Consider the following 27,770-nt stretch of genomic DNA (forward strand, 5'->3'; position numbering starts at 1 on the left):
ATTGGCTATAAAAACAATAAGATCTTTCGAACTGAGACTCGATAACAAAACCAAATATGGTTACGACTCAAACCTCTTGAGATCGAAAAATTAATATTATGTACTGTTCTGGGTAACAATTGCATTGGATACTATTTGCTTCTTTACGATAACAACAACGTACTTTTCTTAATATAGCGCGCATTTACAAGACCCGAAGGCTCCTTGAATAGAGACCTCGGCAGAACAAACGACCATCATGGACTAACAACATCACAAAGAATGCAGGATGTTAAAAGGCGCCACGCCGGCGAAGTAAAAGGAGACTGGAGGAGGCCTGCGCCCTAGGATGGACCTAAAAGAATTTCCACAAAAGCTGCTGATCACATTTACGGATAAATTGTCAGTTAAAAACGCAGCCTGCACCATATCTCATTACGGATTTTATTCTACTTAATAAAAAACCTTAACAATAGGGGCATTGTATATCTTGCGAGATATACATGAGAGTTACGAGTATATGTTATATAGGATTATTGTATAGCCTTACGCATGCGCAAAGCCACAAGTGAGTCAGCGTCTGATTTGTTGCAATCAGCAGTTGTTCAGTCGCGGTTCGCAGAGTTGCGCGCTATTTTCGCAGATTTACACTGTCACTTGCATTTTGGAATCTATAAAACATGTAAGTACGTCGAGTCACTTAATAATACCTATGTGTCATTTCTATTTATAAAGTTAATGAATTTATACAATTATCCTTTAACAATTGTTTTTTATATATTATATATTTATTTGAGTTTAATACCTCTTTCCTGTTATCGTCGGCATAACTGATATTGTATATCATAGAGTATAAATACTTTAACGAGTTATATTTTGACATTAAAATGCTTTAGCGTCAAACTATAATTCCTAATTTAATTTACAATATGGTGCCAGATGTTTCAACGTGGTTGTTATTCCATGGGTACTCAATGATATGTTTATACGCGCGGTTCCAGGCGGCCTCGCCTCATAAAACTCGCGTCGGCACGCCAACGCGTTGACCTAGACCGAACATTTTGGGTGATGGAGTAATACTTATTGACATATTAAAAAATAAATACGCACTTTTCGCAATAGGTCCTCAATACAGACGATTTCCGGACGACCGTACCCTTCACTATCAACGGTAACCAAGTATTTTACAATCGTTTCTTAAATTATTTCATTTTATGTCACATCACAATTGTGTACCTACTTGTATATTTTCATGCAAGCAGTTTGATATCGTTTACTATAGAGGACATTTGTAAAACTGAATGAGAGTTGCTGTGAATAGCAAAATTATTAATTTAGTATTAGTATTTATAAATATCTACTACTATTTGTACTATATACATGCTTTATTTTTCACTATATATACCAGCACCTCCCAAATATAAGATTTTATTTTCTGAGCCTATTAAGTTTTATACATTTAAATAATAAACGTTTAGAATATAATTTATAATTCGAATGTAACAAAACTTATTCACACCACTTTAAATTTGGAATAATGGTAATTTGTTACTCTAAAAGTGCAGATTATACTTTGTCTATGATTTGTATGATCATACATTTCATCATTATACATCTATTATGATTATACAAATCATAGACAAAGTCTACACTTAATTACAGAAATTTCATTTCGGCATAAAGTGTTCTATCCTAGGCTATAAAACATTAAAAATACATGCCATTTTGTGTATTGTTCTTTCAAACATTGTCGCACTTATACACAATCGTCATTTTTTTACAGCCACCAGCAATGTCTCACACGGTGACCATAACCAGGACAACTGCTACCACATCGGGAACGCCGCTCTTTGTCAACACTGGCTACCTTGGCACTGTTCCTGGCTTAATTAAATTAGCACAACTGGTATGGTTCTTAAAAAGTCTCAAGTAGAATACTGCGTCATATTGAGAGTGCCTGCTTGCCCTGAGTGGTGACTATATGGGTCAAATATTTTCGTTAATGCATTTAGTCTGATGGTCATCTGTTCGACTATAACAATGTTCGGGATAACATTTTGGTTTAAAAGGGTCAGTTGTAATCAGTTTATGACTCACATTCCTTCGCGCGAAATTGAATTTTGAAACGTTAAATTTCAAATACCTTATTATATTAACGAGTATTTCAAAATATTTCTATAGTATATGTACAAAAATTGATACACGAGATAGAGAAAACATTCAATACTAAAAATAATAAACAACAATATAACTACTCTTTAATAGATGTATATAAATATGTACTACTTATTAAGGGTATATTTCTATTTGGTTGAAGATCCTCTTTGATGAATCAGTTAATATGTAGGTTATGTAGAATGGTTTGTTACAAATTATTAAATTAAATCCTTAATGTCAATGTCACTGTGACATTTCTGGCAGTTCATTTACAATTTCTGAAGCTTTCCGCATACCAAATAATGTTTAGAAACTAAACCAGGTTATACGCCAATTAACCACTAAGCCACGGAGGATATGATATTTTTAATTGACCTATTTTACCGTTACAAAAATCGTTGGAAGACTTCTTACGTAAAATGTACACATTTATAAAAATTAGGTCAAGCTATGTCAACATTTAACATTATTTTCCTTATATTATTATTTCATTTTACTTTATATATGATGAACTTTAAAAATATATTGTAGTGCAGACACAATTGGTTTTGTCTTTATATGTTTAAATTTATAAAAAGTTCGTATATAAAATTTGCAAAACAATAAAATTTGTCTTAATTAGTCACCTCAAACAAATTTCCTTGAATTATTTGTCAATGATGTCATGTCGCCATCGGTAGTTCTACCGTCTCCATCAAATATTTCACATATTAATATTTATATATAAAAATTCTAATTATTATTTTTGATATAAAACTCGTTGATGTTCGATTTGTCGAACATCAACGAGTTGTATAACAGGAGTAAGGTTTTCATCAAGATTTTTGTAATCACTTGAAAACAGCTCCAAATTTTATCTTTCTTTACGACTTGTATGTAGTCAAGTAATAATAAGGAGGCGCATGGCTTTACACGACTTAAAAAAATCAAACAAGGGATAATATTACATGCATGATGTTGTCTCTGCTCCCAGTGAATTACATTAGGATTTTATCTTCTTTCATTTCAGTGGCGTTTGTGTTATGGATGAGCTTATACTCTAAACAATAATGTCACACAGAAAGATAAAAACGCAAGGAAGAAGTGGCTTTTTGACACCTCCTTCGTTCCTTGCATCTTTGTTACATGGGCAAAAGTCCTTAATTTAAAATTGTTACAATACAAGTTTTCTAATTGTTATAAATCATACATAGCAAGGTCATTTTATTTTAACAGATGTTTCAAAGTACATCGTGTGTTTGTGATCGGGGTAGGTTAAAAAATTGGAGCTTCTTTCATTTCATTTGTCAAATCATGTTTTTTTAATTAATTTATATAGGGCTAAAGTAGATATGCCACTACACTATTGTCGAGTGATGAAGATATATAGAAAAGCATTTGGAGCTGTTTGTAGGTGGAGCCGTTATTGGATAAATTCACTCAATTTTATAATGCGAGAGCATATCAAAGATATTTTTGACTAGCGAAGACATAGGATTCCGAGATTTTTATTTGCATTAGACCTTTGCATTACAAGATTCAAATGTTTTGTCTTTTAAGAGTAAGGCTGACCTTTTACAGGGTTAAATAGTTGGAATGTCGAATGATACTGTATTGTTGATGTCATGTTTTCCTATTAACACAAGATTTTAAGGTCTAACCAAAGGTCGATCTTTTAAACTTAAATAAAAATTATTTGAAACACAGGAAAAGAACCGTAATGTAATTTTATTTATAAATGTAATGGAATGCATAAATTCAACTAATAAATAATAGTTTGTGTTTCACATTTTGGGGCCCACGAAATAGAAACATTTTTCTTACGCCTCTATACACTGGCTTTGGCGAAAGAATCGATACCTGAGGCTAGAAGACGTTTTGACGGTTCCGAAACATATGTTAATGTTTATTCTAAAAAAGCATTCCGATGCGCTATCGAATATAAACAATGTGCTGTTCCGTATAAAGCTCTATTTTTTTCAGTTTAACAAAATATTGAATATTTCGAAAACCAATTTCCTCTCAAACTTATTAAGAGTTATTTTGAGAGAATAATTAAATTTACCTATGGTACTAAACCAAGTACACTTATGAACGTCAACGGAAAAGATGTTAAATTGATTCTAAATTTACATTTACTACCATTTTGCAAGTCAAGGGCGTAGAGCGGGCAAGAAGAACTGGCAAGAAACTCTCCGCCACTCTTTTTAATCGCCAAGTCATACAAATTGTTTGTAAGGCAGATCAGCCATTAATATTTGAACTGGAGGAAATCAATCCCAATGATCATGTAAATAATCGTCACATTTATAAATTTATTGATTAATTTACGTTTAACTCAGGTCGCAGGTACCATATTATCAATTCATTATGCCATACTTGGCTTAAATCGAATTCCGACCCTGTTGTGCGTTAAGTACTACGCCACGGTGGTTGTTCAATACAACTTACTCATTTATTTCTTCATTCATTTACAGGTTTACAGATTTTGTTAAGATATCTAGTTATTTGAGTATATTTTTTTAGATACTTGGAGCGGCCTGCGTTGGTGTGGTTAGCTATTACTTCGAGCCGAGATATGTTAAATACAATGATCAGAAACCAGAGTTATTCTTCCTTCTAATATCAGTGGCATTTTTAATAGGAACATTCTGTTTGCTTCTGTCGTGCGTCATGTCATTTTCAACAGCTACTATGATATCCAAAACTTTGTATGTAAGTATCTTTGGAGAAGTCATAAGTAAATCAATTAATAACAACAACTAAAAAAATAATTAAAAGCTATAGATTCTGTAACCAGTCATTCGTAGTTTGTAAAAATCACGACTAAACGAATTCTATATAAATTATAAGAAAAATCGCTACGTCCGAACTATAAAAATCAATATCAAATACTCTCAAAGAATTACACTAACCCTCTGAGAAATATCATTGACATGGTGACGTCAGAATATTTATTGATGGTTATATTTCAGGAAGTCGTGTATCACGGGATTGCGTTCGTGCTCTACCTAGCGGCGGGTCTTACGCTTTTGATAGAGGTGAATCATCGGAGAACTGGCTATAGGAATGACTTCGAACCCTACCTAGCTGCCGCTGTAAGTGTATCTAGTCTTTTTTATGAACATTTTCAAAGCATATTCAAAATCCTTTAGCGTTTATAGTGTTGCCTAGTGGCTTCAGCGTGCGACTCTCATCCCTGAGATCAGTATAGAGTAGGTCCGATCCCTGGATGTGTACCAATATTGGTACTTTATGTCTATGTATTCTTTAAACATCAGCTCGAACGGTGATGGAAAACATCATGAGGAAACAGGCTTGCGATACATCCAGAAGTCGAAGGAATGTATCAGGCACAAGAGGCTGATTACGTAATTGCCTATTAGATTGACAAATGACCATGAAACAGATACAGAATTCTGAGATTTAGGACTAAAAAGGTTCTAGTATTTTTTTAGTGGTTATTATTATTTTTTAAATAGTTGATTTTCAATTCCAAAGATTTTCTTTACGTGTAAACGAAAGTCACATGAACTAATTTTTAGTTTACAATAAAAAGAGTTCCTTCGTTTCAGTCCAATTGGATAAATAGTGAAATCGTGACAATTTCATTAAAAAAATTATAAATAATATTTCAATACAATCAACAAGCAGCAATACTTATAGTTTTTTTTTAACTTTTATCACCGTTTTTTTGCAGGTTATGGGTCTCGTGATGGCAATCCTTTATTTATTCAGTACATTCTTAGCGAACCGCTCCTACAGAGGCTTATAACTTATACGAATAAGTATAATATTGTTAATTAAGAACTAATTTATTGTTGTATAAGGTTTTGAATGGAATAAGTTCATTCATAAGCGCATGTTATACAGGTTTGAAGTTCACATTTACATTTGACAATACATTGAGAATTTCTCTTCATACAAGCGAAAATATTCTTTACTTTTTAAAAGTAGTAAAAAATATTTTTGAGCTGTAATCGGAGAATATTATTTATAAATTTAAATTAATGAAACGATATTTTTATTAAATATTAATGTTGCTTTTGAATATTTAAAATGTCTAGACTCTAAGTGATGCTAAAAATTGTACATTGTCATTATGATATTTGCACGAACAACACATTCTAATTTAAGTTGGTTTGTATGTACTCACATATACAGTTTTACAAAGTATAACCAAAGACAATTCAAGTAATAGACCAGCAATGTGTTTTTAAAAATAAATATACCGAAAATTCTGGATAGAGTGGGATGACGTCATTGAAGCTGAAATCCACGATATCATTTAATATAAGAATTTTTTTGAATAATTTTATAAATCTTAAGTCCCGCATCCCATACAATTTTTGCATTGCATTGCCGCGCCTACGTTGATACTTATTCAGTCGTCGCTATTCAAAGATTGGCAATCTCGCCAGGGTGTAGGTCAATTTTTTTATAAACCATGAGTGTTCCGGTGTTCCATTGCAATGGTGTGTATATTTACTTAAATTGTCTTTGCTATAATTAAATCGATTGTCCAAAAAATGTATGTACATGGTATGTATATTACCAAAATACCTGGGTATTTTTATATTTATATATTGGTGAATTAACTTGGCTATTGACTTGCCATTGAAAATAGTTTGGTATATAAAATAGTTATAAATGAATATGCCTTTACTCGAATAAAACAGGATATACTGTTCTGAAATTATAAGCTTTTGAGACCAATTCTCAAACACTATATTTTTTAATATATTTAATAACGTGTTTTCGTACTTCTTATATGAATTATATATTTTAACATTTTTAAGCCAGCATGTCCAGCACAAAACTGGAAGTATAAATTATATTGTATTTATAACAGAATCTTATATTTTACCACTTCTACTCCTCTAGGATACACAGGACATACAGGAAGGTTATATACAAAATATTTATTGAACTCTTTATATAAACGTTAAACAATTAAGCCTGAATGTTACTAAACTTTTTATTTAACATGTTCACTGAGAGAAACATATAAAAACTTCAGACCGTTACATAGAATTGGGCATAAAACAATTGCGGCAGGGCCTTATTGACGTGAATGTTTTAGCTGATTTACCCTCAGGCAAAAATTTTATATTATAAATTGGACTATTAGCAACAAAAGCCACGTAAAAACAGATTATCTAGTCTTCATGTATTTAAAATGATATGATGAGTAATTTAGCATTCCCAATTAAACAAAGTAAAAGTAAAAACATTGATCATCAGACATGTTTATTTCCAACACACAAATATACAGTATTTATAATATTCGTAACCTACGTACTAAAAAAAATAAAAATGGATAAATTTAAAAAGCGTGGTCCCTGTTGCAAAGCATCTTCTCGCTTTATTGCGATACTTATTCGTTGAGCGAGGAAAGCACCTCTGGGAACACCGGTACTAAAAAGCAGGCGCAAACTTAAATCTTTAATTAGCGCCAGTACACTTATAATATATATATTATATTATAAGTATATAAATACGCAGAATTGAAAAGGTTAGAAATTGGAGCGCTGTCATTCCGCACAACTTTTTTCGCAGGAGTGAACTTTTCAAGCATTGTTTTATGTTTAATGTTTATGTTATAGGTACGTATGTTTATAACGCCGTTTTGGGTAAATTTACGGCTTTTTAATACTGATATTGAGGTAGATGTATGAATGACTATACAATGAGTACGTTGTAATTGTTACACTGAATTACTAGTCTCTTCGTTGAATTAATCTTAGCTTGTAAGATTTGTCTTAATTATTACTTAAGCACATTATTGTAATTCTGTAACTTAACACTTATGTTTCAGCTTACTTGATGGACGTTTTATAAAAATATATCTAAAAAATTTACATTTATAATTTTATAAATACGTGTTTTACTTACTATATTTTATTCCTATTCCGACGGGTATTTAGATAATATAAAACGAAAATCTAATCTTTTTGAGATTATATATATTAAATTATAGAGTTTTAACATTTCTAATATTTTAATAAACTACATTATATTTTAAAACTGGCCTAGGTTACTCTTTGAACCCTTTACTATAATATGTAGTTAAAGGCACGGGCCTATGCATAAGGTATTTATAGCTTTTAAAACAAAGAATGGGATGAGTAAATGTATATTAGAGGACACCCTCCTGCAGCGCGTGCGCATCTATTTTCGTTTAGGATATAGTCCTGACACGCGCAGTAGTCAAACCAACTATTCTGATCGTGTGGTTGTTCGATTTATAAAACTAAATTGTATCGAGAGCAATTGTGTTATTAGGACAGTGAGTTTAATGAACTGTGTGCGTGCGAAAATTGTCTAAAAATATTTTTGACTAACGCGCGAGTGTAAGCTCAATTTCCTGCCGGGTCAAACAAAGTTGTTTGTTTCGCGTATACCGGTCTGGGAATCACACATTTGGTTAAAAATGACCAGAGGTCCTACTATAGTGCGTGTGGCGCCGAATTCTGGTCGTGGTATTAAATGTTGTTGTTGTAGATGCTGTGAATGCATAAATTTTGGCTATTTGACGTCACAACATGGATTAATTAAATTAACGGAAGCTGTAAGTACTATGAATACTATGTTAATTATGTATAGCAGAAAACATCAAAGACTATCATGTGTCCGCATTACTGATACTTGATCCATATTTACCGAATATTGGAAAACAAAAGAGTAAGAATAATTAAATAAGTTCCCTAAAGCATTATTCATGGCAATTTGTGCGTCTGCTTGCCAGTGGCGGTTTTACCAGCAGGCTCAGTAGTCTGGAGCCTTTATATACAGATTTATGGGGCGGCAATTATGGGAACATAATTTTTTGCTACCTCAGAAATCAAACAGATTTTTGCATGACGCTCTGCGCCTATAGCGCTTTTGTATGAATGAAAAGAGCAAAATTGCAGAAAGTGTATTTCCCTCTTTCCTCTTCTCCTATCAACCTATACATGTAAGTCCTACTAGTGGGAGGCTGTGAACTGGATGCTTTGTGTATAATTTTGTGCTCAACAATTCAACCCAGAAATTATTATTTTTATTAAATTATTTTACGTGCAACATAATTGTTGGCTTCTAAAAATGAGCTTGGACATGACAATTGTATAGGCAAGGGCGGCAAAAACTTCATAGCCTATATCTTGAAAATTTGTAAATCCGCTTCTGATGTTTGCTAAGATCTACCCATATTTTAGTTCATTTAACTGTAAAAAAATAATTCACTCGAAATACTTTGTTACTTTTATTGCATTTTAAAAGTAATACCAAAATAAAAGAAATATTAGCTATTTTATTAGTCCAAACCTGAAGTGGAGCGATCCTATGGTTTTTTAAATTACAATAAACATTTTAACTTTGAGACATACGCATGTTGTCAAGGCCCATTTTTTGTTTGGCCCAAGCTTTTTAAAGCGACATAGAAATGGTTATCTTAACTCTTTCCACTCAGTTTCGCATCAAATTTTGCTTATAAACTTTTGAAGATTGTATATTTATATCGATATTTCTTCCTCAGTTATTGGGCTCCCTGTGCCAGAGTCTTCTCGTGAAGTATGGTCTATCGGAAGCCAGCAGCATGGGCTCTGCTTTCCACGGATTCCTTACTACTGCATCAGCCTGTCTCCTTACAACATCATTACTCATAGCTTGTTATGTTCTCTCATCAAATTCACAGAGCTTAATACGCCAGTCAATATTCGTAAGTATATTAAAAAATATATTCAAAGTACAACAATTACATCTTATTCAACAGCTTAACAAATATAGAAACTGGCACTATGATGATTTAAATTAATTATAATTTAAGATGCTTTTACTGAAAACATATACAATTATACTGCAAACCTATATGTGAATACAAACAATACACTCCTTTCATAATTACAATTCTTTTAATATACATTCTCTACTGAAAACTTACTTCGTAATACTTTAATCATAATGGGATATACTTAATAAAAACTATGTATATTGATAGTTTTAGATATAAAGTACATTCGGTTCAAAGATACTTTATTTCTGAAAATCATTCACTAAGTGAAAATTTAACTTTTACGTTAGTGTACATCGTGCTATCAAATTATTACAAAATAAGCTATATAAAATAGAAATATTAGTCGCTCTATAAATATTAAAATATAAACTATGTAACTATTGTGTGAATAAAATATAGTAATAATTTCATAGACGCTGGTTCATATCAGATATATAAAAAAACACATAACCAAATACACACGAGTATTACATTTAACTTCAATCCCATACGTAGCAGGCACATAATACCAATCATATACATCTAGTACTAGTAGATGTAGTAGTGGAGCCGTTTGGAATACGCCATGGTGTTTTTGGTAGATGGACTCTAACGAAATAACAGCGTACAACGCGGTGGATCGCATTTTGTTTTGGAAATTAAGTGCGACTAATTGCAGTTTATTTAAACCGAATTCAACTCAGTCAAAGCAAAGAAGACATACGTCTTTGCATTACGATTACATTGTACCCTAATACCTAGATGTTGTTATATTTTAGAGAAGTAATGAATAGTGAATCGAAAGAGTTTGTCTTATGCAACCTGTGTTGCAATGAATGCAATCTAAGACATACAATGATAACCTTAATATCCATTGTTGTACCTTTTACAATGTACTGTGTATGTAATGTTTCGTTGTAAGAGAATATAAACATTTTATGACACTATGATGATTTTTTTATTATAGCGAAACAATGCGTGTTCTTTCCTATTTAAGCATTTATTTATTTATTCTCACTTCGTTACATTTATACATATACAAAAGAAATAATACATTAAAATAATTAGGGATGTAACGGGCGGTCTTATCGCTAACAAGCGATCTCATCCAGGCAACCTTAGTAAGGGAAAAATGTGATGGGTAAAGTAAAAGAAGTGTATAACCAAAGATTTAAAAAAGAATATACAACCTTAATGTAAAATAATACAAAAAATATTAATAAAACAAACTAATAGCCAATCTCACGGATTCATGAACGGCAATACAAAAGAAAAGGAAAAACAAGAATTACAAATTACATTCGTATAGGTTGGAATTATTGTTTGTTAAGCTATTTTCCATTTATATAAACCAACAAGCTACAACTCTTGGTCTTGGCCTCAGATGAGTGTATCTGTTTCTTGATAGTTAATTTATAGATAAGTAGGTGTTCAACTTTTTACACAACACACCTTTTCGGTCTAAGGTATGCCGTATCAGGGCTACCGTACACATTGCTTCTCAGCCGTGATTCTAAAGTACGATCTAGGTTGATAGCAAGGTAACCTATAGTTTAATTTATACAAAGATATTATGTTTCAGGAGTGCGTATTTAACTCGGTAGCATGTTTCATGTACCTGTCGGCGTCATCGTACATGGGCGTTGCCGTAAACATATATCTTTACCCACGCTATGCTATTGTGAATATGTACGCCGCATATCCCGCTATGACTGCCGTATATGTAAGTAACGCAAGTTTAAGATCCCGCAACCTCGCAGTGGGGCTGGGACAAACATATTTCCGTCTTTAAACTATTAGTACAAACCATTGTATGGTAAACATTTTGATGTTTTCGACCATAGATGGCGTGCATACACTGAATTTTAAAATTAACTCACTAACAGAGAGCTGCTTTATTGCTACATGACCAAGGCGATGGTGACATATTTCATTGTAATTAATGATTCTGTTAAACAGTGTTCATGGAATATGTCGCAGACGCACAGCGTGGAAAGTTTTAAGAAACAGTTATTGTATTGTGAATAAAGAAAAAATAGGTAATCAATAGGTATTTTGACAATCACATACCTGTTATCTACCTTAGATGATTGAATTCAAAGATATTTAATAAATTATTGCTATAACCTCATTATTAAACACCGAAACCAATTTGACGACTTATTGAAAACTTTGAATACCTATTTGAATACACAAGACGAAATGTGTTAAACTTTCTGGTGGTTATGTTTGTCCCACGTACCGATAAAATAATATTGAGAGAATTTTTTTTTAAATTAACAATTCATTTATTTCCAGTATATTGGAGTTGTGGTGGGCATCGTTCATGGAGTAGACGCTTATATATCCTATAAGTATTACAAGGGAATTAGATAAATGTTTTAGAAAGATATGAAATTCTTACTAGATAATAATGACTACGACTTATTTATATAATATATCAATAATTATTTTAAGCAAACCGTGCTGAACTGTTTTATCGAATGTTAGGTATGTTATAAGTCAATTAGATTTACACGAGATTGCAGTTTGAGGAATAAATATTAAACCACAAATTTCTCTGTAAAGTTTGTAAAAAAATGTATCGGAATTACATTAGCGCACACTTGGTCACATGACTTTTCCGGACCAAGGACGACGACTGAGTGCCGTGCGTCACTGGTCCGGATAGACGAGCTCTTGCACGTTGTATATGAACGGAAATATTTTTCTGTAAGATATTTGTAAAATACTTGTTCACCAACCACCACCATTAATCTGAAGTTGAGTAGTCAATTCCCGGCTGTACCTGATTTTTGGATACATGCCTTTGATCCAAAAAGTTGATGACACATGTGTCAGGCACAGAGTGTTGATATACCCTACTTGCCTACTAGAAAAGGAAACAGATACAGAAAATATATATAAGGTGGTTTCACCACTGTTTTTTTAAAGGGGAAATACCGAGACAATTTGTATACCTACAAAAAAATGACGACGGGCAATCGACATGATTAATTAGACAGAAGTCTAAAGTTTTATAATTCAACACATACAAAGTCAGATGCACAATTAGGTAAAGATAGCCCTTTTAATTTATGTTGTAACAAACGAAAAAAATATTTTTAGCTTAGCGACGTCTAGTGTTCCAGAAGGAAAAGAAATGATATGTCAAATTATGTCTTAGCTTTTGATAAATAATGAAACAAGTATTAAAGTATTTTTCTGCAAGAATTTTTATTTATGTAAAACAATATCTTCATTCCAGTATCTTGTAAAAAATCTGTAAATAATAATTGATATGTTTAGCATATTACATTATTCCGTGTACGATTGTATTGTTCCCTAATTAAGAATACCAATAAAATACATAATTTCCAAATTTTAAGTTATTTGTTTGATTTCTTTTCACAGTCAGATTAAAACAAACCTAAACATTATCCTATCTGATTCCTTTTATTTTCTTCTTTAATAATCCTCGGATTCATTCGATTCGGACTTACTAAAACAATCGAGGGCTTGAACAAGTTCAGAGTCATAGACTGAAAGTAGTTGATAGGTGTCCTTTGGCAGCTTCAATTCCGTTACTAAAGTAAAGTAATAAGTGACGTCGCGATTGCGAGGCAAATGCGGGGCATCACCGCCACGTCTAATCTGTAAAAACTTTATATAATTTATCAAATATTATCTAGAATTGCCACTCATCAAAGTACAATAAGAATAATGTCATAATAGAAGGTTACTTCTAACCGTGGACACAGTAACGTCGGACGATATCGCCTCCTGACTTACCCATCTCGCACATTGAGACTAAGGCACTGTTATACTGCCGAATTTCCGTTGTTGTCGGGTAACAATTCTATTAATGACATCGCAGCGTGAATTGTCGCCAGACATCAAAATTGAAAGCGTTTGTAGGAAATCAGCTGATTAGTGGAGCTGCTTTGTTTGTATTCACTCAGTTTGTGTTTTAAACGTTACCAAATACCTGTGTTAGTTAAACGTAAAGTTTAACTAACACAGGTATTTGGATTTTGTTATTAAAGTCTCCATTTTTTGTGTATCAAAAGGACGCTATTGTGTTTTATATAAACGCGGTCTCAATGTAGAAATTCTTGTAATACGACGTTTATTTACGTCGTACCAGGTACGTGGAGTTACCGTTCTTTAACACGTTTAAACACTTGAATAACGAGATGTCTCTGTGTGCGTAACATCGGATTACATATTTGTAACATGTATTCTTAAGCCGCCTTATATATTACTGCTAAAATTGTAAAGGTATTTATTTAATCAATCAATGTGTAACATTAAACTGTATTCCAATGGGTCAAATTATTATAATTTATTAATTATCTTCCTTGACGTATTGTACGTAAGCTTTGTTGATTTTTACCTTAGGATATTTTTTTGTTTCTACATATATTGTTTTAAACCTTAATAGTTTTAAAACGTCTGAAACAGATATTCTTATTATTTACATATTACACTGTTACACTTAAAAACAACAGAGGAATCAGAGACGACAAAACTCCGGATACAGAGTCGTTTAACAGGTAACGCTTCTATAATTTATGATATAGACTTATTTGTTTCCCATAGAAATTAATTAAATACTGAGCCTAACGTTTATAATATCCTCTTTAGTAAATTATTATAAACTAGTCAAGCTTAGTTAAGTTCTAAAAACATTTTTTTATGATTTTGGGGATTGAGGATTTTTTGTGTAATTAAACAGTTTTCGCATATATCATTTCCAAAACTGTAAAATGACTGATACAGTTAAGAAAGCATCTCAATCCTTAAAATGAGCGGTTGCACCACGGATGGACGTAAGTAATACTTGCCCTTATATAGTATACCTGCTAGAATGCTATGAAATAATACTAGGTACCGTAAAACATGCCAACATTGCCCACATTTTAAAAATAAACTTAAATATTTCAAGTTTTTTCTATGTTGCCCCCAACATATTTTTTATCTGTGGCAATGGAAAGATCATAACCATGCATTGATTTATAAAAAATATCACTTTACTCATTGTTTTCCCCATTTTATAAACAATTTTTGAGGCGGGCAAAGTTATCTGGACTTTTAGCCAACATTGCCCATGATGATATGTAGCCGAATTATAGCACTTATTTGGAGGCCAAAAGAACTAGTAAAAGCATTTTGGCAATGAAAGCGTTCTCTCAAAAGATTTACTCGAAATCATAAATATTTTTCTACAAAAATTAGTGGGCAATGTTACCCTGATATATTTTCACTTCTCCATACAAACGGTTTGTATTGATTTAAATGTGCTAGGGTTGTAATATTTGAGTAAATAAGAAAATACCTACATAAGTAGAGGAAAGTAAGATATAATAAATAAAAAATATTTATTTTTATTAAAGACTTAAATTCTTATTGTAAAATAGTTACAGTTGTATTTTTTTTCAAAAATCAACATTTAAAAAATCTGAAAATAAATTAAACAAGTGCTTGTAACAAAACATAAACTTAGAGATGTACACCTCAAAAGTTCAAGGCGTACCTTTCCTTTTGTGTCGTACGTAAATTTAAAAAAAAAACAATTTTATGAGTAGGTGAAATGAGCATTTTCAATTTTTCTCAGTTATTATTAAAAGTATTCTTTGGACAGTACAGTCATTAAGATATCACTTCAGTCATTTAACATAATAATTTTATTCTTCATTTAACAAAATAATTTTATTCTTATTCTTAAATGACTGTTAAAATATAGTCTTAATCAAATTATTCAGTCATTAATTACTGAATTTTAATTTATTTATTTTAAAATTTACACAAATTCCGTCGAGTAAACTTTTATTGTATGTTAAAATTACTAAAATCCACGTGAAATAATATTTGACCACGTCGAGTTATAGTTGGCTCGGGTAAAACTGTTATAATATCTTCAAAATGTTTTATGGTGCAAATGTCATCAACTGTTGGATATGAAAAGGTCATTCCTGTATCACATTTAGATTCTTAAATTTTCGTAAATAAATTACTGTATGATTTACACTATTAATCGAACGAACGTTAGCTACAAAGTGTTTTACACTCTTTTTTGTAGAGAATTTAGATGATGTAAGGATTCCAACGATACATCATACCTACATAATAATATTGATTTATTTTATTTATATATAATATATTATGTGGATGACTGGTGAAATATAAAATACCACATACAGACATAAACTCTGAAAACATTACTCTCATTTTTTGGCAGCCATATAAAATGAAACTAAATTGACAACCCTAGATGTTTTTTGACGGCGGGCAATGTTGACAATGATACTGCTGCACATTACTGAGTAACTTTGCCCGCTATCATAACTTTGGTAAAGCATGAGTTACAGCAACGAAACTATTATCAAAATACTCATCAAATTGTTTTACATGTCAAACAATCCATTAAACGTATCGGTGTTTTCGCCATGACGCACAATCCACTTCCAAATATCCACGGAAATTTGCCCGCAAAAGCACACCCCATCTTTAACAAGTGCCGACAGGTAACCGAGTCTAGTTGAAAGCACACGTGTTATTCTATGTTGCCACATGTATATTTTATTTTCTGTTAATATTATCAATGTTGTCATAAGTTTGATACTTTTTTGACATGAGATGAATTCCTTAGAAATTGTATTTTGGGCAAAGTTTTCCCTGGTGGCAAAGTTGGAGTATTTTACGGTATGTCATATTTTGACTGTCAACATGATTTACAAAAACTTGAACAGTTTAATTTCTTTTAATATTTTCAAGTAATTGAATATAAAAATATTAATTGAACACATAAACAAGGAAACGCAGACAAAAATGTCAGAAAACGGCGCTAATAAGGTGATGGCCAATGTTGCACGATTGGCAGGAAAGAAAATTTTTTTTCGACGAACGGTACGCTGTTGCAATAACATTATTCCACGCTTCCTAAATGGGTCACATTCAATACAAAATCAAATTCTTTGCCAACCTTGAATACCTTAGATTTCTTATTACAGACTGTTTAAAAAATATTTAAGAATTAACCAATTGTTATTAATTTGGCGACGAGCACACATCGTGAATGTTATGAAGGCTGATGAAGGTAGAGACGTATGACAGGACAGTAGAGATGGTCTCTGCTTACCCCATACATATATAGTAGATTTGTAAGGCTAAATGCGTTAAATTTAATATGTGTATGTATTTAATATTAAATGTAAGAATATATTATACAAACGATTGAATTAGGAATATCTCGTCATACTTTATACAACTGCTCTAAGATGTAAGCCAGTAAACATAATTAACTGAGAAGTAATAAAATACTGATTAAAACCGAGTCGGCGAACGTGATAAGTGTAATGTTTAAAACATTAACACCACGGTTGAATACTTGTTATGATAATATTCTATACTTGCATCACGTTTGCGGCGTAACAAAACAATGTTATTATAATGCGAATTAGTGTTCAAAAATATTTTTTAATACAGAGATTGACCTTAATTCTGCGCATAATCAATCGGCGGTCAATTGTTCCATATTATAATTCTTAAAAGATTGTTCAGGTGTTTGAAAAAGGTTATACAATCGAAAGTTTTAAACCAATTATTGTTTATTGAATTTTAAGAATGAAAATATGATTTGTACTACCAAACACGAAATATAGCTTATAAAAAACCATTTCTTGTTACCGGTTAGCCCACGAATGAGAAATGTATGTTGATATTTTAGATTTTCCTTACCAATGGGTATTGGTTAGTGGATTTTCTGCACTAAGACTCACAGTTGGTCCGTTGTGCGTAAAGTCCTGGCTAATTTAGCCAGCCTAACTCCTTCCAGAAACACAGAAGTCTCCTGGGCTCTTGACACGCTTCACGGAGCGACTTATCTGCTCCGAGGATTTCTGTACGTTGTTAAGCCACAGCGTCGCATTCCAGGGGTGGGTGGCTAACTCCTCTGCGCTGAAACAACCTCTCACAAGGGGCTGTCTGTCGCGCTTAGATATGTTTATTAAGGAGACAGTGGCCCGTAATTGTACCTATCATTGTTTTGAGATTGGTTCTATTTAAGCTTAGAATTCGCTTTGTTAGTTGCGGGTTTACTGAAGGCATAGTTCGTTTATTAGTAATTTTTCCTTACCATATAAAATTATAAAGTTTGATGCCTCTTATTCTTAAATTAAAAAAGTCTTGTAATTTGTCTTTTGTCAAATTGTGTTTATGCTATGGATTGAGAAATATCTGTGCGTTGATTAATAATTCATTAATTATATTGTTAAACTTTATTATATTTATATAAATTACGAAACTTACCTAAATATAAACTAACTAACGACTTTAGATGCCATTCAAAATATGTACTGATAAACACGATACATATTGTTAACATGTTTGTTTGTTGTCAAGATTAATCAGTGTTGGAAATTCCCTCTTCTTACAAAACTGGTAAATACTTCATAAATATGGATAGGTTCCATAAATATCGAATGTCAAATGGGGAAGTTTTCGTAATCTAATCTTCTTACATACTACGCAAGTAAGATTATATATAAAGTTTAAAATTTTGTGGCGGTGTTACGTGTTGCGGCTATAAAACAGGGGCCAGGTGGCTTATCTGATGTTAACTGACACTCATGGACACTCACACTGCCAGAAGGCTCACAAATGCTTTGCCAGTCTCTTTGGAATTGGTACACTCTTATCTGGTAGGTGTAAGTGCAATTGATTCGGAAATACTTCAGCGGGCAGCTGGTTCCAGTGGTAGTAGAAAGCCTTGAAAAGCGCTTAATTGCGGAAAGACGGACGTCGATGATACTGGTGAATTTTGTTTTGTTTGTAGATTTATTCCTAACGCTATACAGTTAAAAGAGTCTGTAATACTTTATATGACTAAGCTTTTACTTTAAATTAAAGGCTGTCAACTTATGTAAGGTTGACAAGTGTGTAGCACAAATTATTCTTTACTTATTTGTGTTATCGTGTATGTACATGTCAGTTTTTAAAAGCTCGAAGAAATCTTTAAAATATTTAACAGTAGTTCGTGATAATATTTAATTCCAATTAAGATTTAATATAATTAGTGTCTATCTTGCCTTTATACAAATAAAGTAGTAATGGGTAAATTCCTTTTTATATCGCTTTACATCCTAATTATACCTAAATGTGCTATTTTCCTGTGCGCAAAAGAAGCTTGCCAATTGGTATTTATCTACCAAGAATATAAAGGTACAATAATAGGTAATATAAACAATTTATCTTTAATTAAATACAATATAGGACTATTGAAATTCAACTATGCATATTGCCATTTCGTCACCGTCAACATCCGTTGAGAAAGTGGGACACTTTGCATACAGAACCACTTTACTTACCATTAATTAACACTTATCTGAAAAAACGTCAAATGAGATAAAATCTTTGTAATGATATTTTCGATTCGTGAAGTGATAAGTTCGTCAAAGTCCAACGTTCTTATAACATTAGTCATCTATCTATTTATATATTTCCTATAATTATAATATTTGTCATTTTAACTGTTGTAATATTGTTCGATTTCACGGAAAGTATATTGCGATGTATTTTTAAAATCCCATATATTTGTTGAATAGGAAGTTTCTACCGACCAGCCAAAATTGTTTCACGGAAATCATATAGGATTTCTATTTTTAGTTTATGTTCGTTAACTTATTTAGCCGGGGAGGCGGTTATAACATTCTGAAGAATTTAAAATTACTAATAAACACATGAATGACCTTTAGATAATTGATTGGGTTTTTACTCACATTAAGCAAATAATATGAGATCTAAGTGATTTTTTTTAGTAAAGATAGAATGATTCTTGCGTATCTAGTTACAACGACCAATACCATTAGTATTTTTTTATATGTGGAACTTGTCTTCGAGCAAAAAACAATTTGAAAAACGAATCGTCGCAAAGGAATCATTATGTTAGGCGGCTTTGTCGATGTATCCTACAAAAAAAATGCAATTCTCTATTGAGCCTTTTCATTACCTGAGAACGAACATTTACTTTCACATTCATTGTACTTACAAGCGGCTCTATAGTTCAGTTGGTCACGCACTTTTCAAATAGCTCTCAGCTTTAGAACCCAATAATAAAAATAAATAAATATTTCGAATATTTAGCGGATGTTCAGTTAAAGGCATGAATTTAGTTAACGTTCTATGTGACCTAATTTTCAAATCGAAATAATCAGCACATATTTAAAAGACATTTGCTTTTATAAATGATAATCCCAATCCTAACAATCCATTGTTTGCTGCTTATCTTTGACTACGCTAAGCTAAAGGGGGCGGTTGCAAAGTACATAATATTATCTGTAGGGACATTATCTAGGTCTGTTTTTTTCCTATGATTCACGAGGCTTCCTCGATAATATTTCATAATATATTTAAATAGTGTACCATGAATGCTGCACAAACAGAAGAATATTTTATTACTTACTATGAATTAATTTACTAAATAAACTCGAAAATCCATACTACGGGATTACAATGCAATTAATTAATAAAATTTAGGACATTTTATTGCAAAATTATGTAAATAAAATTATATATTCACAAGTTGAATTTAAAATAAATAAATGTATAAGATTTTGTGCCTAGTTTCAGGAGAAAGTACTTTTAAATTATATAATCCTAATTATTATTAAGTTAATATGAAGTTGGTTAAATAGATATCATTTTGTTAATAGTTGGTTAAATGAGAAAGGCTTTAGTAGGATCTCGGCGGATATACGTTCACAGTCAGAGACGTGCCTTTGAGCGCTGCGCATGAGCATAACGTAACCACGACGCGTTCATTTATAAAATGTTTTAATAACAATTCGGAAGAAGTGTATAGTGAACTGTGAAATAGATATTGTGTAAAGTGAATAGTGTAAGTGCGTTTGGGGATTTCTTATCTTATGTAAACATACAGTTGCATAAAAGTACTTTTACTTGGATTCACAGACACGATCAGAGACAGATTTTTAAATTTTATCACTAAACAGTTTAAAAATATATACATGTTTAGATAACAATTTTTAACAATGGCTTCTGTGTATAGTAATTATTAAACTAAACATTTCGAGGCTGTGAGAATAATATTTTCCTCAAGCAGTCAACCTTCGTTTTGGCCTCCAGAATTAGTCTCAAAAACATATAGCGTAAATTCTCGCGATGTCATCTTCGTACAGTAAAAACAATAAGGCTGATATTCAGAGCGGAGACTTAGCGCAAGACTAGCCCGTCTTTCCCAAAGTTCATTACATTGTTTTTATCGGTTAAGCGGTGAAAATGCAAAATACATGTACAAACAGTTACTATCAAATTCATCAACAGATTAGATTTGTGACTTGAGTTTTATTACTTCCCGAACAAGTACGTGCGTCTTTGTGGTTTAGTTGGTAACAGACATGGCGTATACCCGAACGTGTCCCGTCCTTCGAACGACTTAGTTAGACTTCGCCGGCTTAGAAAGCTGAAACACAGGAGGTGTTATATATCTGCAAATTGATTAATTTAATCTGTCCTATTGCCTTATGGAACGTGATACAACAAACAATACGTCAATTTTGTTAAATCACAATGCAGGCTTTTGAGGCCATTTTTTTAAATATAATTTTACTGATGTAAAAAATAATGAGAAATTTGTCTAACATCAAAATTGTACCTTAATTGGCGTTCTTGGTTCAAACTGTAGAATGGAAGAATCCATAATATGTCTCTATGAATGTGGTAATTGACCTGTACATAATATTCTTTAATGGCCTTATGCATTATTGTGTTGTAATTAATAAAATAATTTCAAAAGTTGTACTTGGTAAATGAAACATTCGTTGTGCTTGTTTCGATGTATAAATAATTCTTAAAGAAATCTAACATACTGAGTACTTAAAAAATTCTATGCAAAAATAACGTAGGGATATGCTTTTATCAAACAACAGAGCCATAAAAATTTATACTTTCATTAAAATGGATTAGTAGCATAAAAGATAAATTAATATTAAAACAATATTGCGTCATTGTACGTTTTGCACTTGGATTTCTCTTGGCCCTGAAAGAGTACAATCCTTTTCTGTTTCAATGCGACCTTCATTCGTATAATATATATAAAATATAAAATATTTTTAATTTTTTATCTCAACCAACCAATGTTTTAATTTTTTTTCTTCTCGATCTACTCCCCTGCTATTGAGAACGGGGACTTTTCTTTACTTCAAGTATTATGTTGTAATACTAAACAAAATATAATTTTTCGTATCACCATTTTCACTTTTATATTCTAACAGTATTTTCAGTTTGTTACCGTTGTTTTTACACTAAACATCGTAACCATGGTAACGGACACGGATGTCTAGTACAAGTTTTACAATGCAACCGACACCAATAGATGAATCATTAATTAAATAACGTTTATCACGATAATATATTTGTAAATTGAAAATAATACGGACACAAAAGGAAAGATGCACATTTAAGACTTACAGTGCGTTGTCGTAAATAAAAACGTGATCGAAAAGTTTTTAGAAGAATTTAGAATTTTATTTAAACAAAAAACTAACCATCACGGCCTATAAATATGCCGGCATAATTTTAGTATTTATATGAAGTATTTTGTTAATTAAATTACTTTTATTATTCGATGTATTTATTATGAAATTTTTATTATTTTAACAATGATGTTATATTCCACAAAGAAGATTTACGATTTAAGAAAAATACTTAAGTATCCGCAATCATTCAACATGATGGTTGTAATGTAAAAAGTTAACATATAATTAGGTAATTTTTCAGCGCTTTTATTAATTGTTTAATAAAAACAACTTCATGCAGAACAATAAATAGACTTATCATTAAATCTTAATGATTATCGTCATACTATATTATTAATAATTGTTAATTATCTAATCGATTTTCTTGGAAATATTTTAAAATATTTTTTTAATATCATTGTATTTATATGCAATTTGGAAATTGATCTCCTTTCGAAAGTTGGCGATCATCATGCCTACTTTAATGTGGGATGCTGCGCTTCTAAACAATGACTTGGTGCTTTGACCAAACCCTTATCTAAGGTGTTTCAGCAAAGACCTGCGTCTGCCGCCAGGTCTTCTTTTACTTGCCGCTTTGCCCTGTATGATTAATTGAAGGAGTTCGTATTTTTTGGTGTTTCGTAAAACGTGTTCGAAATACTTAGGTTTCCTTTTCTTAACTTATTTGTTCTTCTTCTGTCCGGCACGGTTGTATTTCCTATGCGGTTGTCTAAGTTATATTAAGCATACGTCGATAATGCATGCAAGTCAGCGTCCTAAATTCTACGCCGTAGAGCAGTAGTAGTAGAGTACGTAAAATCGTCTGTTCTAAGCTGTAAATTTAGGCGCTTGCCACAAAGTCCTTTTTTTAGTTTTGAAAAGACGCTCCGCGCTTGATCATTTCTACGGCGCATTTCGATGCTATTCCTTCACCCTTTTCATAAATTACTGTGTTATAGATATCGTATTTTCGAGAGAGGTTCCAGAGTCTGGTTTTTTTTTTTAATGTAATAGCAGGCAAACGGGCAAGAGGCTCACCTGATGTGAAGCGATGCCGCCGCCCATGGACACTCACATTGCCAGAAGGCTCGCAAGTGCGTTGCCGGCCTTTCAAGAATTGGTACGCTCTTTTCTTGAAGGACCCTAAGTCGAATTGGTTCGGAAATACTTCAGTGGGCAGCTGGTTCCACATAGTGGTGGTGCGCGGCAAAAACTGCCTTAGAAAACGCTCAGTTGTGGAACGACGGACGTCAAGGTGATACGGATGGTATTTTGTATTTTGCCTTGACGTCCGATAATGAAACTCAGCTGCGGGTATTAGACCGAACAACTCTTCTGAACACTCCCCATAGTAAATGCGGTAGAAGATGCAGAGGGACCCAACATCTCTACGCAACGCCAAGGGATCAAGCCGCACGGAAAGTGATTGGTCGTCGACGATTCAAACCGCTCTTCGTTGAATACTGTCAAGTGGAAGGAGCTGGTACTGGGGAGCTCCCGCCCAGAGGTGAGAACAGTATTCCATGTGGGGCCGAATTTGCGCTTTATAGAGTTGTAAGCGGTGGCCCGGAGTGAAGTACCGTCTCGCCTTGCTGAGCACACCAAGCTTTTTGGAGGCTAATTTAGCCTTCCCGCTAATGACCGCGAAACTGGACGTTATTGGATATGTCAACGCCCAATATTCCGATGTTAGCTGAGGCTTTAAGGAGAGTGCCTTCAAAGAGGGGAGTAGCGACAAAGGGAGTTTTTTTAGCGGAAAACGCGCAGACTTGTGTCTTCTTGGGGTTAAATTGGACTAGATTTAGTCTAACCCAGCCCGAGACTCCACGTAAAAGAGTTTCGACTTCAGCCACAAGTTTGTTCCGGCACTCATCAACAACAGCCCGAGAAATACCTGCCCGGCCTGTGTCAAAAGTATCCCCAGTGCTGTCGTCCGCATAGCAATGAAGGTTGCTAAGTTGCAACATATCATTAATATGCAGAATAAACAGGGTCGGGAATAGGACACAGCCTTGTGGGACACCAGCATTGACGGGTTTAAGGTCGGAGCATGCTCCATCGATGACGACCTTAATGCTCCGATCAGCGAGAAAGCTGGAAATCCAGTTGCATAATTTCTCGGGGAGCCCATAGGCCGGAAGCTTCGAGAGCAGTGCTCTGTGCCACACCCGATCGAAGGCTTTCGCTATGTCCAAACTTACCGCCAGCGCCTCCCCCTTGGACTCAATTGCCTCTGCCCACCTATGTGTAAGGTATACAAGGAGATCACCAGCTGTGCGACCACGACGAAAGCCGTACTGAGAATCGCTAATCAGCTGGCTGCCCTCTAGATACCTCAAGAGCTGGCCTTTAAAAATGGTTTTCATTATTTTGGAGAACAAGGAGGTTATTGCGATTGAGCGATAGTTGGACGGATCAGAGCGATCGCCTTTTTTAGGGATCGGATGTATCAAAGCTGTCTTCCAGCACTTCGGAACAGTGTTGAGGGAGTACAGGTACCGGAAAAGGCGCGTTAGGACCGGAGCCAACTCAGGAGCACAAGTACGCAGCACAATTGGGGGGATGCCATCAGGTCCGCTCGACTTATGGATGTCCTGGGAAAATAAATGTTTATGGATAGCACGTTGCCGGAATGTAACTTCAGGCATCGTAGTATCACACCGCAATAATGTCGGTGGTTCCTTCCCCTGATCATCCAAAGTTGAGTTCGACGCAAAGAGACACCCTAGAAGATCGGCCTTCTCTTTTGCAGTATGGACCAGTGAGTCATCCTCCCTATGCAGTGGTGGAATAGAGGGCTGACAGAAATTCCCTTGGACAGCTTTGGCAAGAGACCAGAAGGCTCGAGTTCCCGAAGGAAGGTGGGCCAATTTCTCACCAAACCTGGCAATATGCTCTGACTTTGCCTTAGCGATTTCCCGTTTGAAGGACCTAGAGGCTGAATTGTAATCTTTTTTATGTTCGCCGCTTCTGCCCAGGCTTTAAAGCATTCACGCTTACGGCGCAAAACCTCTTTGCACGATCGCCTAAACCAAGGCTGGGACTTGCCACCGACCGGCACCGCAGAGAATGGAATAAAAAGTTCCATGCCCTGCAGGACCACATCAGTGACAGAGTCAGCGACGGCATCCGGAGTACTCAACGAAAAGCAAATGGGCCCCCAAGGGTAGGACGCAAAAAAAGACCGCATCCCGTCCCAATCTGCTGACTTATAGTGCCACACACGGCGACAGCCCGCAAAGCTAGGCCGTAAAGGGCGCGTGAACGGCACAATGCTCCGTACTACACAATGATGTGATGAACCCAATGGCGGGTCAACAGAGACTTGGTAGGTCTCCGGATGTGAAGTCAGCAGAAGGTCCAACAAAGAAGGTTTATGACCATCCACATCTGGTATTCGCGTAATCACAGGGACCATTTGCGTCAAGTCGTAGGCTAAAGCAAAGTCGTGAAAGGATCTTCCCGCGTTATCGGTGGTTTCAGAGCCGAGCCAATCGGCATGGTGGGCGTTAAAATCGCCAAGTATCACGATTTCAGCGGTAGGAATCCTTTCGAGCAGGGAATCTGTATAATCATTTGGATGTGCTCAATGAGTCGGTCAGTTTCGGTATTTCCGCTATGGGACCTATACAGGCATGCGTAGAATCGCGGATGGTCATCGCAGTCTACGCGCAGCCAGGGGTTAGATAGATTCCTTCAAGCGTCCCGAGGCGACGAGAACAGATATCCTTTCTGACGTACACGCAAACTCCAGCCCGCGGCACAAATGAATGTTCCAATTTGTACCCCGGGTAGGAGAGGTAAGAAGTATCAGCCGCGGAGGAAATCTGAGTCTCGGTAAGAAAGAGCAAGGCCGGCTTCGCAGTCTCTAAATGATAGTGGACAGCGTGGATGTTGAAGTTGAGCCCCCTAATATTTGTGAAGTCCACGGTGAGTGTGGATGGGGGTGCCTTTGTTGGATTGCTCCGTTTGCCCCGAGACCGATATATTTTTTTTAAAGAGCGCAGAATTGGCCCCCCCAGAATACGAAGGGCAGCCTGTGCGTCCACCACCGGGTGCTGAGTGTCCCGGTGGTGGACGCCCAGAGGGGGATTCTCCACCGCAAGTGCGTGTGGTACCCCCCTGGAGTAGATTCTGATTCTTTTGCACCTTCATATTTCTTGTAGAGGGGGGGGGGGATGGGCTCCGGGAATCTTTCTCACCGCACGAAAAAAAAATGTTCAAGGGTTTCGTAACTGTCAAACTTTTAGTGTTCATTCTGTCAATACATTCATATAATGGCATATTTTTAAAGTGTAGAATAATGACAGTAATGACATAGGATTGATATACTTAGTCTGGCCATAAGTATACCGTTACAATTGACCTGTCATTTTAATATGATTGTTCATTGGGTTTTCTCATTTTGGCGCCAATACTTTGTTTAATATTTTTTATATAATTAAAATGGAGTGGGGTGATAAAGAGAACCGAATCGCCGTGATTGCATTACATAAAGTAGGTATGGAGCCAAATACCTTTTTAAATCTCTCCATACGCTTGGTATTAGAAAAATATTTGTGTTAATAGCCCGATTAATACGTACAACGAGACCTCCTCTGTTTGTGACAGAAAAAGATCTGGCCGTCCACGTAGTGTTCGTACGAAAAGGGTCCTGTCCGAAAGCAAAAGATTTTATCTCGGGAGATGAAGATAGAACCTACCTAGAAACATGTCGCATATATTAAAAGATGACTTAGGACTTGTAGCCTATAAGAGACGTACTGGTCATTTCTTTACTGATAATTAAAAAAAGAATAGGGTGGTAAAATGAAAACAACTACTGAAGCGGTACGCAACTGAGGAACATTTAACAAACAAAATGACCGTATTTATGATCAAAGCTCTAAGGAAGTTTTCGAATTAGTTGACAGAGTGCAACGTGGGCACTATCCGACTTCAGTTATAGTTAAGAACAACACCCCACGAGTTACCATGAAGGAGTGACTGAGATGTGCTTTGTGAAAAAGGTTTCAGTATTTATGGCTAGACTACCTAGTCTATATACCTATATGGGTTGTCAAATATTTATGCGTACGTTCAGAAATGTAATTTATGTAAACTAAGGAAAATATATCAAGCTTTTTAAATATACAGCAAATCAAGGCGTTGAGTATTGAAATTCGGTGATAGTAGTGTACTTAATATTTTTTATTTTTTTTTACTTTATTCCTTTCATCAAATCATAAATTAAGTTCAGCGAAACTGTAACAGGACCTTCATTGATTGTTAGGCGGTACGAAGACGGGTCAGCTACTGATATACTAATAGTAACATCTGTTCTATATATTTTTGTGTTGGAAATAAATTGCCGTAGAATCGACCAATCATTTTATGCGTCCTTC

The 27,770-nt window shown here is 34.2% G+C and overlaps 2 protein-coding genes across 3 annotated transcripts; both read left to right on the forward strand.

Moving 5' to 3' along the window:
• Nucleotides 1-570: 570 nt before the first annotated feature.
• Nucleotides 571-7,024, forward strand: LOC123711194 (CKLF-like MARVEL transmembrane domain-containing protein 8). 2 transcript variants are annotated; one of them, XM_045663645.1, is made up of 6 exons: nt 574-661; nt 1,102-1,150; nt 1,763-1,885; nt 4,642-4,830; nt 5,091-5,213; nt 5,816-7,024. In XM_045663645.1, coding segments are annotated over exons 1-6 (561 nt in total). In that variant the 5' UTR covers nt 574-659; the 3' UTR covers nt 5,891-7,024. The 2 variants fall into 2 exon arrangements, with proteins under 2 accessions (XP_045519602.1, XP_045519601.1); XM_045663646.1 differs by lacking the exon at nt 1,102-1,150 and having other exon boundaries at nt 571-661.
• A 1,365-nt stretch (nt 7,025-8,389) lies between these two features.
• LOC123710987 (protein singles bar) lies at nt 8,390-13,094 on the forward strand. Its single transcript, XM_045663343.1, has 4 exons — nt 8,390-8,686; nt 9,635-9,817; nt 11,454-11,594; nt 12,170-13,094. The coding sequence occupies exons 1-4, from the start codon at nt 8,549-8,551 to the stop codon at nt 12,245-12,247; spliced, it is 540 nt and encodes a 179-aa protein (XP_045519299.1). The 5' UTR covers nt 8,390-8,548; the 3' UTR covers nt 12,248-13,094.
• Nucleotides 13,095-27,770: the final 14,676 nt, after the last annotated feature.

The sequence above is a fragment of the Pieris brassicae genome, chromosome 6, assembly GCF_905147105.1.
Source record: "Pieris brassicae chromosome 6, ilPieBrab1.1, whole genome shotgun sequence".
In the NCBI taxonomy this organism is placed as follows: Eukaryota; Metazoa; Arthropoda; class Insecta; order Lepidoptera; family Pieridae; genus Pieris; species Pieris brassicae.

Excerpts from the sequence above, each read along its gene's own strand:
- LOC123710987 (XM_045663343.1), top strand. The coding sequence starts at position 8,549 with ATGACCAGAGGTCCTACTATAGTGCGTGTGGCGCCGAATTCTGGTCGT. Across the intron at positions 8,687-9,634 it reads TAATTAAATTAACGGAAGCT|TTATTGGGCTCCCTGTGCCA; the intron begins GTAAGTACTATG and ends TTTCTTCCTCAG. Across the intron at positions 11,595-12,169 it reads CCGCTATGACTGCCGTATAT|TATATTGGAGTTGTGGTGGG; the intron begins GTAAGTAACGCA and ends ATTTATTTCCAG.
- LOC123711194 (XM_045663645.1), top strand. Across the intron at positions 1,151-1,762 it reads CGTACCCTTCACTATCAACG|CCACCAGCAATGTCTCACAC; the intron begins GTAACCAAGTAT and ends ATTTTTTTACAG. Across the intron at positions 5,214-5,815 it reads AACCCTACCTAGCTGCCGCT|GTTATGGGTCTCGTGATGGC; the intron begins GTAAGTGTATCT and ends GTTTTTTTGCAG.